Source organism: Bos mutus, chromosome 6, assembly GCF_027580195.1.
Source record: "Bos mutus isolate GX-2022 chromosome 6, NWIPB_WYAK_1.1, whole genome shotgun sequence".
In the NCBI taxonomy this organism is placed as follows: Eukaryota; Metazoa; Chordata; class Mammalia; order Artiodactyla; family Bovidae; genus Bos; species Bos mutus.
Genome location: NC_091622.1, coordinates 92,969,104 through 92,985,210, shown reverse-complemented (window position 1 = coordinate 92,985,210; position 16,107 = coordinate 92,969,104). Strand labels below are relative to the sequence as shown.

At 45.6% G+C, this 16,107-nt stretch overlaps 2 protein-coding genes and 1 non-coding gene across 5 annotated transcripts in view; all 3 read right to left on the bottom strand.

Moving 5' to 3' along the window:
* The window catches only part of ANXA3 (annexin A3), a 77,554-nt gene extending 72,207 nt beyond the window's left edge, over nucleotides 1-5,347 (bottom strand). Inside the window, exons 1-2 of one of the 2 annotated variants that reach the window (XM_070372563.1) lie at nucleotides 5,243-5,347; nucleotides 283-335 (exon numbers count right to left, since the gene is read on the bottom strand). In XM_070372563.1, the coding sequence (XP_070228664.1) occupies nucleotides 283-297 (15 nt within the window). In that variant the 5' untranslated portion in view covers nucleotides 298-335; nucleotides 5,243-5,347. The remainder of the gene's footprint in view (nucleotides 1-282; nucleotides 336-5,242) is intronic. The other variant, XM_005890201.2, reaches the window with a different exon arrangement.
* Nucleotides 5,348-11,261: 5,914 nt separating this feature from the next.
* The window catches only part of FRAS1 (Fraser extracellular matrix complex subunit 1), a 534,238-nt gene continuing 529,392 nt past the window's right edge, over nucleotides 11,262-16,107 (bottom strand). For both annotated transcript variants that reach the window (XM_070372561.1, XM_070372562.1), the window contains one exon: nucleotides 11,262-15,450. In XM_070372561.1, the coding sequence (XP_070228662.1) occupies nucleotides 14,857-15,450 (594 nt within the window). In that variant the 3' untranslated portion in view covers nucleotides 11,262-14,856. The remainder of the gene's footprint in view (nucleotides 15,451-16,107) is intronic.
* TRNAC-GCA (transfer RNA cysteine (anticodon GCA)) lies at nucleotides 12,790-12,861 on the bottom strand. Its single transcript has one exon. It is a non-coding gene; the product is annotated as a tRNA-Cys (tRNA).

Below are 16,107 nucleotides of genomic sequence, written 5' to 3'. Positions count from 1 at the left end.
TCTCTGATATAAAATGGCTTTTCTTACAATAAATTCCCATATCACATAATTTATTCTGTTATTGACCTCCCTATTTCAGTGTCAGTACAAATTATTTTAACTAAGTACCTTTACAATACATTTTAATATTTTCTTATTTTTCGACATCCTCTAGCTTTGAGGGCATGTTAATTTTTCACAGGAACTTTTCATCAAATTTCAACTTTTTCTTAACATTTTGATCTTCTGTATTTTGATTTGATTCGGATAAGTTACTGTTACAAAGGCTTGATTTTTACTTACCCAGATAGATGCCATGATAGCCCACCTTTCTCTTGAGTTGAGATCACACTAACCTATTAAAAGAAAAATAAAGCATCGAATGGTATAAACCTGGGGTTCAGAGCACAATCATCTCAGTCTAACCCTTAAACTCAACCCCAGGAAACAGAAGCCAATATTCAAAGAGAAACCATCTCAGGAAGAAGACTTGTCTCTAATATCAAGTACCCCATTTGCTAAACAAATATTTGCTGATAACTAGCTATAAGGGACTGTGATAGACCTGTGTGTGTCTGTTTGTGTTCAGATACGTCCAACTCTTTTGCGACCCTATGGACTGTAGCCCACCAGGCTCCTCTGTCCATGGAATTCCCCAGGCAATAATACTCGAGCAGGTTGCCATTTCCTTCCTACTCCAGGGCATCTTCCTGACCAAGGAATCAATCTGCATCTCTTGTGTTTTGTGCATTGGCAGGCAGATTCTTTACCACTAGCGTCACCTGTAAAGCCCTGTGCTAGACCTGTGAAGGGTTCAAAACAAGAGAGAAGAAAAAAATCTCTGTACTCAAAAAGTTTGCAAATATGTTTACGGAAAGCCAATTTTTGACTCACTTATAATCCAGGAGAACTGCATTGATTGCTGACTTCCTTATTAACTACCGTCATAGAGAAAGCAAAAAAAAGAAAGATAAGTCGCTCAGTCCTGTTTGACTCTTTGTGACCCCATGGAGTATAGCCACAGGCTCCTCTGTCCATGGGATTCTCCAGGCAAGAATACTGGAGTGGGTTGCCATTTCCTTCTCCAGGGGATTTTCCCAACCCAGGGTTTGAACCTGGGTCTCCTGCACTGCAGGCAGACTCTTTACCATCGGAGTCACCAGGGAAGCCTCCCACCATCATAGGGAACAAAAAAAACGTGTCTCCTCTTCTCCAATTTTTAACTAGCTTCAGTTTGAATCCTTGTGTTTCTGAAATCTCCATTTACATTTTACAAGGCTCCAAGTCTACAGCCTTTTATAAACAAACATGTTTGCTTTTTGAGGAAGGTCCATATCTTGGTAGAGCCTGTAGGTATAAAGGGGTATTTTTTTGACAGAGTCCTGACTGGGAATCCAGTCACATACATAGGGAATCCTGGGAATCCTGTCATACGCAGACATTGTTCAAACATGCTGCCACTCTTCCCAGGAACAAAATATTCTAAATATTCAGTGATAGCCCACAGTAAAGTTCAACAGGAAATGACACTATTAGTCCCTAGAAACATTTAGCCTCAATATTCTCAGAATCACTGATGGAAGGGCAGTTGACTCTCTAGTTATGACAGCTAATGCTACATCCCTCTAAACATACAGTGGATTCAAAATATCATCAGTTCTGGTTTTGCCCCTTAAAGCTAGACACAATCTCTTTGAGCCTCAGTTTCCTCATTTAAAAAAAGGGGAGAGGATGGCCACTGCTGGCATTAAATGAAATTATATGTGTTAATAATGTCAGCAAATGTTTTGAGTTTCTACTATGTTGCAGATAATACCAAAACACTATATGGTCAATTCTGAAAGGCTAGAGATTTTTGTCATGTCTGTTCACTGGGGCACAGAAAGCACTAAAAAATGCTATGGAATGAATAAATGATTCAATATAAGCCTCACAATGATCCAGGGGAGCCAAGTATCATTTATAACATCTCCAAGTTGCAAATGAGGAAGCTGAGGCACAGAAAGGTACAGTCAGTCCCTCCACATTCATGGTCCCAGAGTCCCTTCATATCCATGGTCCCAGGCCCTCTCCCCAACCTTGTCCAGCATTTAACAAAATCTGAGGGTGCTTAAATCCCTTATACACAAGGGCACGGTACAGTTGGCTCCTGGAATCCAGGGGTTCCGCACGGGCAGGTTCCGCCAACCAGAGTTTGGCTGCGAAAGGGAAGCTACATTCCAGCCACACAAGGAGTGAGTGGCCTCCTACTGAACCTAGGCAGTTACACTCCAAAGATATGCATTTAACCCCAAGTTTCTTACTTACTTGGCCCAGCCAATACACTGTCAAAGCTAATGGTCAATACGTGCTTATGTGCTCAGTGGCTTCAGTCGTGTATGAATCTTTGTGACCCTATGGACTGCAGTCCATTGGATTCTCCAGACAAGAAGACCAGACTGGGTTGCCATGCCCTCCTCCAGGGAATCTCCCCGACCCAGGGACTGAATCCACATCTCCTGCACTGTAAGCGAATTCTTTACCTGCTGAGCCACCTGAGAAGCCCCAATATGTGTTGATCCAGTATAATTTGTAAATTATGAACATTTATCACAGGTTTCAGAAGTGAAGAAGACCTAAAGAACCTCTTGATGAAAGTGAAAGAGGAGAGTGAAAAAGTTGGCTTAAAGTTCAACATTCAGAAAACTAAGATCACGGCATCTGGTCCCATCACTTCATGGGAAATAGATGGGGAAACAGTGGAAACAGTGGCTGACTTTAGTTTTTTCGGCTCCAAAATCACTGCAGATGGTGATTGCAGCCATGAAATTAAAAGACGCTTACTTCACGGAAGGAAAGTTATGACCAACTTAGACAGCATATTAAAAAGCAGACATTACTTTGTCAACAAAGGTTCGTCTAGTCAAGGCTATGGTTCTTTCAGCAGTTACGTATGGATGTGAGAGTTGGACTATAAAGAAAGCTAAGCACTGAAGAATTGATGCTTTTGAATTATGGTGTTGAAGACTCTTGAGAGTCCCTTGGACTGCAAAGAGATCCAACCAGTCCATCCTAAAGGAGATCAGTCCTGGGTGTTCACTGGAAGGACTGATGTTGAAGCTGAAACTCCAATACTTTTGCCACCTGATGCGAAGAGCTGACTCACTGGAAAAGACCCTGATGCTGGGAAAGATTGAGGGCAGGAGAAAGGAATGGCAGAGGATGAGACGGTTGGATGGGTTCACCGACTCAATGGACATGGGTTTGGGTGAACTCCGGAAGTTGGTGATGGACAGGGAGGCCTGGTGTGCTGTGGTTCATAGCGTCGCAAAGAGTCAGACACAACTGAGCGACTGAACTGAACTGAACTAAGAAGTGAAGAATTACTCCACAGTGGAGTCTAAATGACCCAATGATAGAACTTTAAAACACCGTTTTCTGAAAGATTAGAGTGTTCACATCAATTCCTTTACTTCCTCTTTGGTGCCTATATTTCAACAAATGTCCCTATAGAGCCACAGACTTCTGGGAACGAGGCTCTGGTCTTCTTTGAAAGTGAAAGTCGCTCAGTCTTGTCTGAGTCTTTGTGACCCCATGGAATATACAATCCATGGAATTCTCCAGGCCAGAATACTGGAGTGGGTAGCCTTTCCCTTCTCCAGGGGATCTTCCCAACCCAAGGATTGAACTCAGATCTCCTGCATTGCAGGTAGATTCTTTACCAGCTGAGCCACAAGGGAAGTCCAAGAATACTGGAGTGGATAGCCTATCCCTGTTCCAGGGGGTCTTCCGGACCCAGGAATTGAACCGGGGTCTCCTGCATTGCAGGCAGATTCTTTACCAACGGAACTATCAGGGAAGCCCTCTGGTTTTCTTTACATTTTTCAATTCGTTTTCCTACTAGTCTGAAGTTTTCTGCCTTCATGAGAGCAAATGGCGTAATGTTTTTATGAGTTACAATTTTCACGAAGTTGATTTTTTTTTTTAAAGTTGTGAAAGTAGCTACTCCAAAGGGCAAAGTCTGTCTATGTGGAACACAAATCCTTGATAAGAATTTAGCCCTCCGACGGATTCACGTTGATGTATGGCAAAACCAATACAATATGGTAAAGTAATTAGCCTCCAATTAAAATAAATACATATTAAAAAAAAAGAATTTAGCCCTCCATGTTACAACTGTCTTCTTTTTTAATTTTTATTTGAGTATAGTTGATTCATTGTGTTGTGTTAGTTTCATGCATACAGGACTATGTATGCATGAAATCTTTCAGTTTCATGCATACAGGAAAGTGAATCGATTATACATATATCCACTCTTTTTTTCCCCCTGTTTCCACACAGGCCAATGCACAGTACTAAGTAGAGTTCTCTGTGCTATACATGTCCTTATCAGTTACCTATTTTTTAATATATATAGTAGTGTGTATAGGGTGATTCCAATCTCCTAATTTATCCCTCCCCCTCCTTCCACCCAAATGAACTTACTTAACAAAACCGAAATAAAGTATAGATGTAGATAACAACCTTCTTATCAGCAGCCAAAGGGGCCTCCAGCGACCCTGAACCTTCTTGACCAGGGGGAAACCACAATTTCCTATATATGGTCAGTTGCAATCAGTACTCAGATCCCTTGTCTGTTGACTCAAATGCCAGGGGAATGATTCACGTCCAGTGAATCAGACTACTGTAATCAAAGAAAAAGGTGAGTCTTTTGAGGGAAAAGCAAACTTCTGGGGCTCCTAACGTCCAATATCTAAATAAACTTTCAACTCCTAAAAAAGTCAGGTGAAATAAAATTAATTGCCTACGTGAAGAGGAAGACGTGCTCACAAAGATGGGTGGGTTTCCAAGTCCTCAGAACCGAGTTCAGAACTACTCCGGAGACACCAGGCACCGGAAAGGCTATTCTAACTCCCGTTCTTTTTCTGTTCCCAAGACCTTCAGAGTTGGGGAGACCAAAATGGCCAACTGCATCCCCGCGCCGCTCGCTGTGATGAAAAGCTGGTCAGCGTGCGCCCCGCCCTGACCAGGACCGAGTGACCCTCTCAGGGCAGGCACTTCTGCTGCCTGGGGCCTCGGCTTCCTTGATTCTGAAACCGGGGCCGTGGACTCCATGCCGGCCCATCCCCCTGGGACCCTGCAGCCGGGTCGGTGCGCGCCGTGGGTGCCCGCCCGGCGCTGAGCTTGCAGGGGAACCGGTCGACGCTCACCCGGGGATTCGGGCCGCAGGACAGAGAGGGCAGCGGGAGAGGATTGCGGCTAGGCGTGGGGAGGCTGAACTTACCTAGGGAGCCGCCGCGGGAGCCGGCGTGCGGAAGAGCTGCCAGCGAGGGAGTGCGCCCCGCGAGCCGCTGCTCCGCTCTCCCTCCCGCCCGGCAGCCCGCCCCGGGACCGCACCCCTTCCTCCCGCCCCTCCGCCTCCTCCCGGCTCCACCTGCTCGCCAGCGGCGGCCGGAAAAGGGAAGTCGCGCCCAGGGTCCCCGGGCTGCAGTTCCCCACAGGTGCGTCTTAGACCTCTCCGATGGAGTGTGGGGGCAATCTCTAAACTTTCCCACCCTCTTTTCTCATCCTCATAGTGAAACCCTGTGTCTTCCATTTTCACTTCTCCGTCACATTAAGTTTTTTTTTCAGATATTTTGCAATGCGTGTTTTGTTCTGACCTTGTGGATTCAAAGATGAGACAGTTCCCACGTTGCAGTGAAATGGAAAAAGAGGAATGAGTTTTTCCTTCCCTTTCCTGAGACCAAAAAAGAGAACAGTAAGCAGGCCTGAACATCCTTAGGTTTTTTTTTCCTTCTTTTTTACTTTAATTGCTCCTAACTCTGCCTATCTGCAACTAAGCCTGCTTTTCTGCCCCCTAACTTTGCAGGCGCCAAATTTTGTACGTATTATCCTTTGCTTACCCTTGCAACACTTCCTTCCCCTTGTAGTTACATACCAGAAAAAAGGACTCAGAGCCACCAAACTACAAGGCTCAATTGCTGGGTTACTGATGCCAGCCTATCAGTGTTTTTGACAAGATCCTAACACCTTTGTTCCTCATCTCTGACTCCTGACTGCAAGCTGTCATCCCCTAGACTCCTCATGGTGGGGTTGGGGGTGAAGGGCAGCCCTCTCTGCCAGCTGAGAAATAAAGCCACCTTTCTATTACCTCCAAACTTTGTCTCCGTATTTTTTAATCGGCTTCAGTGGGCAGAAAAAGCCAAGATTTTGGTTGGCAACAATTTGGGAGGCTTGTCTGGCAGTTGGTGGCGGGCAGGCGGCCCCACAGGGCCCCTTGGCTATGGCAACACCAGGGACTCCTTTCATAGGGAGGCGCTGGGATCACACCAACCCGCCTCCCAACTTAGCTGCGGAACTCTGGGACTGTGATGGAGAAAAGGAGAGAAGTTACCCTTTCAGCTGCTAAGGCTGAGGACACTTTTCTTCTCTCTTTCGTGCCAGCCTGAACTTTCTATCCCAGAAACACTGGATATTGGAGGATCAGAAATGGGGCGTCTGGTATATGGAGACTCACTAGCATTTAGATAAGTCCCCTGGTGTGCACCTCATGATGTTTTCCGTTTGAGGAACTGATGCAGTTCCAGTTTGGGGGTGTCTCCCTATAGAAGGGGGTCCCCATTTGTAACGCACCGCTTTGAACATACGTCACAGGCTTAGTGGTACTCAAAAGTCATATTTGGGGCATTCTTGCCATTTCGTTTTTGGACTTCTGGGCATCTCTTTGCCATTTGTTTTGTTTTTAGTGACTTCCTGCTTTCAGGGTTTGGTTTGGTTTGTTTACTTTGGTTTGTGAGCACAGACATCTGACCCTAACTGCTTGAGCTGGAATGGGAAGCACTTATTCTAAGATTTCATCTGAGTCCCTTAGGAAAAATCCTAGATTACTGGCAACCTATAGTTAGGACGAGTATTTACTTAATTGGAAATTAAAAGTGCTCACACACACATAAAAAATTTTTTTTGAGGGAGCTCTTTTTATTGTGTATGTAATTAAGGTGATTTTTTTTTAAAAAAAGGAGAAGCTGGCTTGGTAACTTTAAACAAAGACTTCTCAGAGGGAAACGTATGTTTTTATGCATCTTTGAGGTGGAAAATTTCTATCTGATCTTCCTAGGCTGTTCTATTGTGTGTGTTTGTTTGTGTTAGGCCTATAAGAGGTCTTTTTATAATTTATTGGTGGCCAAATGATAAGGTTTTCCTAGGAATGGTGGGATTTTGTTGCATGGGGAAACCAAACTTTGGGCTATTGCAAAGCCATTATACCATGCTTTGAAAGGTGCAGATTCTGAACCTTTGATTTGGATCAAAGTGTGTTGTTCGCTCAGTCCTGTCCAACTCTTTGCAACCCCATGGATTGTAGCCTGCCAGGCTTCTCTGTCCATTGGATTCTCCAGGCAAGAATACTGGAGTGGGTTGCCATGCCCTCCTCTAGGGAATCTTCCCCACCCAGGGATGGAACCCAGGTATCCTGCATCTCCTGCTCTGCAGGCGGATCCTTTACTGCTGAGCCACCAGGGAAGACTGTTTAAGAGGACATCCTTCCTTAAATGGAAGAGGAGCTTCAATAGAGAAAGCAGAGAGGTGGTCTTGCTTGTCAAGTCAGTGCCAGGGAACCAGCTGACTTCCAAATCTAACACGTTGAGTTTTCTGCCAAGATAGAACAGCCTTCCGTTCTGTTATAATTTCTGACTCCCATTCAGGGACTGCTACAATAGATTATCAAGTCCCAGCTCATCCTGGAACATTCTGGGATTATTATGGGAGCAACAGGGGGATATGTATTGAGAGCCCATAATTTATACGACATTGAGAAATGCGCTTGGCATATATTGCCTTATTTCATGTCTACAGAAGAGCTTCAATTAGGTGTGATTACCTGTATTTTGCAAATTCAGAGACAGGCTCAGTGGGATTCAGTAACTTCTACCAGTTGTGTCCCACACAACCAGGAACTAATAAAGTTGGATTTCTACTCAGAAGGATATGAAACACATGGTGTTTACATGCAGGATTTATTTTAATTGCTCCAGGTTCAGGGTTTAACCTCTTTGGTTTTAGGATGGCAACTTGAAAACAAAATGCACTTTGTTTTTTGAGGTTTTCTAGTTGTGACAATTGCCCAGTTACCATTTAAACTAGAATCACGCTGCGGTATATTTATAAAATTAATGCTTTTCCCTCAAAAGATGAATTTTCTCAGAAGTAAATTTTAGATGGTAAAATGATTAGAATGATAAATATTAGGATCCCAGAAACCATGTTTATCATCATCCAAAAAAACCCCAGAAAAGACTGTTTGGTGAAACTTTCACCATTCTGAATGCATTGAACAATGCTGTAGTTTTATAAGAAGCTGCCTTTCCTATGTCCCCCTTTTTCTCTGCTAAAAAGAACAATTTGAGAGTCAAATATAACATTGTAGTGCAAAGTCATAGGAAATTATAATCACATGGGCGAGAGCTGCCCGACAGGACCTGTAGCCTAGGAAGGATGCAAGCATGGCCAAAACCAGGGCCTAGCACTGGGGGGAAGGTGGAGGCCAAGGGCCCAAGAAAGGCTTGGAGAAGCAATTTCAGAAGCCAGTTTCCTGGAGCATAGGAATTGGGGCAGAGGATGGGTGTGCAGGCAAACAGAATAAGCAGCACAAGGACTTCTGTGAGTTACTGGTCCATTTTGGACACATTCCTAATTTAGTTGGAATGTTTAAGGGAGACATCTTGAAACATTTTAATTTTATTTAACAATTTACAGAAACTCTCCCAAAGCCTGGATTCTGATAAACTTTTCTGACTTGCAGGTCTTGGAGTTTGGTGCTCTGTGTGTGCTCAGTTATGTCCAGCTCTTTGTGACCTCATGGTCTGTAGCCTGCAGCCTTAAATTAAAATGACCATGGGGATAAAATTCTGCTAGCTTTTTGTGTTTTTTTTAAGAGAGAGTTGCACCATGGGGCTATTTTCTTGTATCAATCAAGTGGCTGGATTTTTTGGGACAAGCATTAAAATCAGAGGTATAGGAGCTTTGGACCATATTTAAGCAATATGAGTTTGTGCAAATACTTGAAATCCTGGGATTCATGTGGAACATTCAGAGAAAATTGTCCAGGACAATGATCTTCAACTATTTTACAGGGTCTTAACCAGGACTGAATGAGGTAGAGAAGGTGAAGAAATCATTGATCTTGACTGGCATGCGTGCATGTTAGGTTGCTTCAATTGTGTCCGACTCTGTGACCCCATGGACTGTAGCTCGTCAGGCTCCTCTGTCCATGGGATTCTCCAGGCATGAATACTAGAGTTGGTTGCCATGCCCTCCTCCAGGGGTTCTTCAAACCCAGGTCTCCTGAGTCTCTTCATTGGCAGGAGGGTTCTTTACCACTAGCACCACCTGTGTGCCCAATATGATATTGACATCGTCCCTAGGATTTTACCTGGGCTAGTCGCAGTGTGCTCCTGGTTAGAGCTATCACAGGCTCGTTTGGGGATAGAAACTTCTATTTTTATTTATTTATTTATTTAGTGTTGACTTTGCTGGGTCCTCACTGCTGCACACGGGCTCTCTCTAGTGGAGGTAAACTGGGGCTACTCTCTAATTGTGTTACATGGGCTTCTCACTGCAGGGGCTTCTCTTGCTGTGGGGCACAGGCTGCAGGATGCTTGGGCTTCAGTAGTTGAAGCGCGGGGGCTCAGTAGTTGTGGCTCACAGGCTTCATTGCCCGACAGCAGGTAGGATCTTCCGGACCAGAGACTGAACTGGTGTCCACTGCATTGGCAGGTGGATTTGTAACCACTAGACCATCAGGGAAACTTGGAATAGAATCTTTAGTACACACTGTGGCATCTGGAGAAGGCAATGGCAACCCACTCCAGTACTCTTGCCTGGAAAATCCCATGGGCAGAGGAGCCTGGTAGGCTGCAGTCCATGGGGTCACTAAGAGTAGAAAACCACTGACTGACTTCACCTTCACTTTTCATTTTCATGCATTGGAGAAGGAAATGGCAACTCACTCCAGTGTTCTTGCCTGGAGAATCCCAGGGACAGGGGAGCCTGGTGGGCTGCAGTCCACGGGGTCACACAGAGTCAGACACGACTGAAGCGACTTAGCAGCAGTAGCAGTGGCATCTAAATATTAGGTTGAGAGGTGTAAACCACTGCTCCTGGACTGTTTTGACTTATAAAATTAGCAATTTCATGGGGTTGAATCTAGTAGGATATTCTCCATAGTCTCCCTCACCCGCTCTCATTATGTTTCTTCAAAACCCTAGTCTGAGATATCACAGAATCTAAACGAGAACTCATTTTCTGCCACTTTCCTCCAAGTTTCCATGAAATTTCAGGTCTCAAGAAGCATTTTGATAGCCACTCTTAGCAATTCATAGATTGGTTCCTGAATCAGCTTCTTCATGGGCCCAAGAGAATTGCACTCTGGGGCGGAGGGCCTGCTTTTAGGCCAAGGACCATCATAGGAAATTCTGAGGAAGTTAAGTTTACACAAAGCCCGTGGCAACATCTAAGGAAAAGGAAACCCTAGGTTAGGTTGTGGCATCTCTTCCCTGGATTTCATGAAAAATCTTTCCCAAGTCTTGCTGGGTTTGCAAATGTGCTATTTGAATGTACCAACAGAGCCTTGGTGATCACTGTCATTGGTTTCTCAGGGAGGACAGGCTTGCGGAATGCCTGGCCTCAGTTTCATTCTGACTCTGCCATTTTTCCTGCACCAGCCAATACATTCTTATTTGGAGCTTTTGTCAGTTACAGGGTGAGTTATGGACACAAATCTTTGTGCCCAGTGATGTCTTTGGCGGGCCAGTGGCTGAGACTCCACACTCCCAATGCAGAGGGCCCGGGTTTGACCCCTGGTTGGGGAACTAGATCCTACCTGCCACAACTAAAGATCCCACGTGCCACAACAAAGACCTGGTACCGCCAAATAAATAAATAAAAATAAATATTAAAATAAACTTTGTGCCTGCATAAAAGGACATAGTCATTTTCACACTATTTCAAGTGTCCTGAGGTTTTATGATGATAAATACAGCATCAATGATCATCTTTTGCACATGGAAATTTTAATTATTCTTCTTTTCCTGGGGTTTCAACAGAGGGCAAAAGAAGAACTATGATAATATGAGGATAGGTAATTTATTCTTGATCTTAGTCCAAGCAATGAATGTCTCAGATTCAACCCCTTCAAAGGGATTTTCTCCAAAAAATATGTCTCAAATTTTAGAATGATTTTGCCATCTCCATAGCACTATTTTTTGTTGATGAGATGAAGAATCTAGTAAGATGAACACAGCAAATAAAACACAGACTGCCATTTATTAATACAAATTTATATAGTGGCATATGCTATTGGAGAAATCAGAAATTCATAACACACAGATTGGTATTGGAAATACAAAAATCATTTCAGAGTCAAGGAATCAGGTTGACAGCACCACAGATGTTTTACTCAAGTCTGAGCAGGTGTGTAGTATCTGGGAATGAATACCTAGGGTACACCAAGACTACATATTGTAAGATTGTGCAAACACATTCCCACACTCTTTCCGCATCTCCCCATAACAATCCACACGAGGCCAGGAGGCCTGGGGCACAATCAGAGGGCAAAGATGCAGACTCTTCTTTCTTTGAACCTTCACAGCCAGCTTGTGATAGCAAATAGCAACCCCTGAGGGGCTTTTGTTCCTGTTCACCTAAAGGCATGGTAGGAAAGATTAGTAAAACACACACACACGGCCTTAGTGAGCGAGTTAGAAGAATTGAAAGGAGAGCTTTGACTGGAATAGCATCCCAGGTCAGTCAGCAAATTTTCTGCTTCCTCATATGATGTATAAAATGAAATGAAAAATTCTGTATTGAAGCAGTACGTCTCCGCTTTACATCTCTGAACACCTCCTATTTCACACGTGTGCATCCACTAGAGAAGGATGAAGTGTATGTGGTGGGGGTGGAGGATAGAAAGGAAGGGGGGCACAAATGATCCCAAGGACTTCCCTTTCACACTGACAACTCACTATCTCAAGGGTCACTTGAGACCCTTCCACAGAGGCTGCTAGGAGCGCGCTGAGATCAGCCTCCACTCCTTCCCACACCAGCCCCCTTCTGCCTTCTGTCCTCACTCTTCCCACCCACGTGCCCTGTTTAGTAGGATCGGAAGGGCCATGCCAGAAGGCTCTCCCAGCAAGTGGGAAGCTGCTGCTTTCACATGTAAGCACTCAGGCATCTAGGAGTGGTGAGACACACAGGCCACACCAAAAGTTGCTCCGCGAGTGACTGGCTCTGTCTTGGAAGAAATAGTGGCAACCTTCTAATATAGGTTGTTTTTGTTTAGTTGCTAAGTCCTATCTGACTCTTGTGACCCCACGGACTGTAGTCCGCCAGGCTCCTCTGTCCATGGGATTCTCCAGACAAGAATACTGGAGTGGGTTGCCATTTCCTTCTCCAGGGGATCTTCCCCATGAAGGGATCGAATCTGTGTCTCCTGCTTTGGCAGGCGGGTTCTTAATTTCATTGCCCTGGAGAGAATTCTGTGCTGGGTTGATGAACTCTCCAGTCATGAAACACCAGTTCTTGGTGTTCATGAGGCCAGTAGAGACATTCTACCTCCAAACACCCCAGCAGGTCTCACCTGAGCAGGCAGGAGAATCGGGTTTGGGGACCCAATCTCTCCAACTCTCCCTTCCCTAGAAACTTAGAAAGTTAAGTCACTCAGTCGTGTCCAACTCTTTGCGACCCCGTGGACTGTAGCCCTCCAGGTTCCTCCGTCCATGGGATTCTCAAGGCAAGAATACTGGAGTGGGTTGCCATTTCCTTCTCCAGGGGATCTTCCCTACCCAGGGATCGAACCCAGGTCTCCTGCATTGCAGGCAGATGCTTTAACCTCTGAGCCACCAGGGAAGCCTCACACTCATCTTGGAATGCTCATCAAACTCTCCTCCAACTGTCCTGCTCAGGAGACTGACTCAGTCTCATCTCCTGTTAACATGCTATTCCAGCTTCTCAGTTCAGTCCTCCTCAAATCCATGCCAGATTCATGCCTGTGTCAAGTGGTGCTTCTCTGCCTCAGTGAGAAGACAATTTTAGGATCCAAGTAGGAGAGGTGTTTTTTTTCTCTACTTGCCCTTATGATATTGGCACCATACTCTCTGTCCCCTGCCCTAAATCGACTCCTCTATCCTTCATCCATAACACCTCACTTAAAACATATTCCTGGAGTGCTTGTGATGTGCCAGGCTCTGCTGGAGAACCCAAGGCATGGCTCAGACCCGCCCTCCTCCCAAGGAGCTTGGACTCCAGCAGAGATGCCTGAAACCTTACATGGTTCATTCTTTCTAGCTCCGAGTACCAAAGTGCTTCCAATGTGGAATGTTCTCAGAGTGAGGCTCAACTCTAATACAAATATTACACAGTGTGAATGCTCCGCGATTTGCTCAGCGGTAAAGGTGTGACGGGTGTCAGAAGGGGAAGTGTCTTTTCCTCTCAAACAACAGAAAGGTGCCTCCAGTTCAAAACAACATGACATGCATGCTTACGTTTTTGCCAACTCAGCAGAGATAAAACAACACAAAAGCAAGTGGTGTGCACACTACATACTACATCATTAAGCTGCTATTCGAACACTAAATCATTTTAGGGCCATGTGTTCATGGCCTTGTCATGTGCTGTGCTGATATGGTAAAATAAGTGCCTGAGCTACCAAAAAAAGAACCCCCAAAAGAGAAATCCCTGAAATACTGTACCGGAAGCCCTGCCTGTATGTGCTGAGCGAGTACTCTGTCTGCTGTGAGCACTAGCCCTTTTGTGCTGTGAGTACCAGGGAATCCTCAACTCCCGTTTTACTTGGGGCCTGAGCTTTCTCCTGATTGTCTTTATTCAAAGGAACCACTGACTTCTCTGAAGCCCTAACAAAATAAAAGCCCCACAGCTAGCAAAGCACAGGGCTTGTCTATTACTGGACTGGGAAAAGCCTGGGGCAGCAGGAACTGTGGTAGGTGTGTCAAGCACCCACAGGCAACGTTGGCTAAAGGGGCACAGTGGAGCGATCTTGCCTGGCAGCCATCCTGTTCCAGGGAGGATGTCTCCTGGCTGCAGTATAAACCAGCTGGGTACAAGAAATCCCCTGGGGCCGAGGGCGCAGAGCCTCTCTGATGTGCTCTGAGTCACCTGCCAGGTCCCTCCTTCCCCCCAGGTTTCAGTGCCCCCTCCATAAAGTGGGAGGGGGTTTCCCCCTTGCCTGATGCCTGACAGGAGAGGCTGAGGTTTCTCGGAGAAATGCTCTAGTCCAGAGCAGTTTAAAGCCCCAGGTGAAAAGGGCTGGTGATGCAAAGTACAGTCGGAGGATGTAGAGTGCAGACTGTCAACTGGACGCATGAGCAAACACATAGGTGCTTATTAGCAGAATTCTGAGTGGGATCTGTGCATCAGCAATGTGAACTCTGCGGTCCAGATGCCCAGGAAAAGCGCAAGCAGAAGGGAGCTGGAGCTGGAGGGGAGGGTGGGGGAGTGGAGACCAAAAGCACTGCCCCCCTCCCCCCCCCGCCACTTTCTGCCTTTGAGACCTTTCAGTACATCCCTGTGCGCTCCCTCTGCTGACCAAAGTCCAGTCCTAACTCTGAATACTGGCTTTCCAAGACTAGACTTACAGAAGGAACAATTTTTAGCAGAGACTTAATGGGATCCACGGAAAGAACTCCTTCCATCCTCTGGGGTCTCAGTGGTTCTTTGTCCCATGAGGTAGCTCAGTTGTGAGTTGATGCAAGTGATGTATGCCTTCCGCCACTGAACGCTATCGTATTCCCTTTTTTAATTGGCAAGATTATAAAAATACCAGTATTTTCCCCCCGTTTTATAAAAATGACTTTAGAAAAAAAAAATACACATGGGTCTCCTCCATTAAACTTCTGTTCCGTCCTGTAAATTGTTGTGAACTCTGACTTCGAGATTCAATTTCTTTACTTTCGCACCTCTGAACACGTACGCGCGCTCGGCTTCACCAAGTATGTTCACATTGCGCACCGTGCAGTACTGTCTGTCCACATTCTTCTCCACCCTGTCTGCCCCCCTCTTGGGCATGTCCACCTTGGTATTCAGAGGGTATTCCTCCAGGATGTCCCCCGTGGGCGGCTTCCTCCTTTGTTTCTGGCATTTCCTGGTGATGAAACAAGCCACCAAAGACACCAGAAGTAGGAGCATGATGGCAGCAAGGGCGCTGCCGATAGACGCCCCGGTTTGGGAGAGAGAAGCAGCTACGACTGGCTCTTGCATCTCCAGGTTCAGGGACTTCATATTGGTGCCATTCTTGACTTGGTCTCCTTCATTGTCATAGATGAGGGACTCGTCAAGGCTCAGCCAGCCACTGGGGTCTGCCAGGTCCCTTCGGTGGCGCCTCAGAGGGGCCGTGAGAGAGCGCTGGACCCTGGGGCCTGAGATGGTATCAGGACCAATGATGTAGATCACCTGAAGGTACCACTGGTGTCCTGCTTCCACCTGCAGGAGGAGGAGACGGGAGATGAACTGAACATGTCACTGATGCCCACAGACCACCGCTGAAGAAGGGAACGGGAAGACCACTGCCCACCACAAGCTTCCATAGGTAAATGGTTTCAAGAAAAGCATTAGCTACACCAGTGTTCACAGCTGCATTATTTACAATAGCCAGGATATGGAAACAACTTGAGTGTCCATCAGATGAATGGAAAAGGAAGATGTGGTGTGTGTATATATATATACACACACACATACAATGGAATACTATTCAGCTATTAAAAAAATCTTGCCATTTGTGCCAACATGGATGGACCTAGAAATTATTAGGCTGTACAGGCTGTACTCAGTCACTTCAACCTCTTTGAGATCCCATGGACTGTGGCCCACCAGGCTCCTCTGTCCATAGGATTCTCCAGGTAAGAATACTAGAGTGGGTTGCCATTTCCTCCTCCAGGGGATCTTCCCAACCCAGGGATCAAACCTGTATCTCCTGCATTGGCAAGCAGATTCTTTACCACTGAGCCACCTGGGGAGCCCTAGAAAGTATTACACTAAGTGAAATAAGTCAGTCAGAGAAAGACTAATACCATATGATTTTACTTATATGTGGAATTAAAAAAAAAAAGACAAGCAAAACAAAATGAAAACAGATTCAGA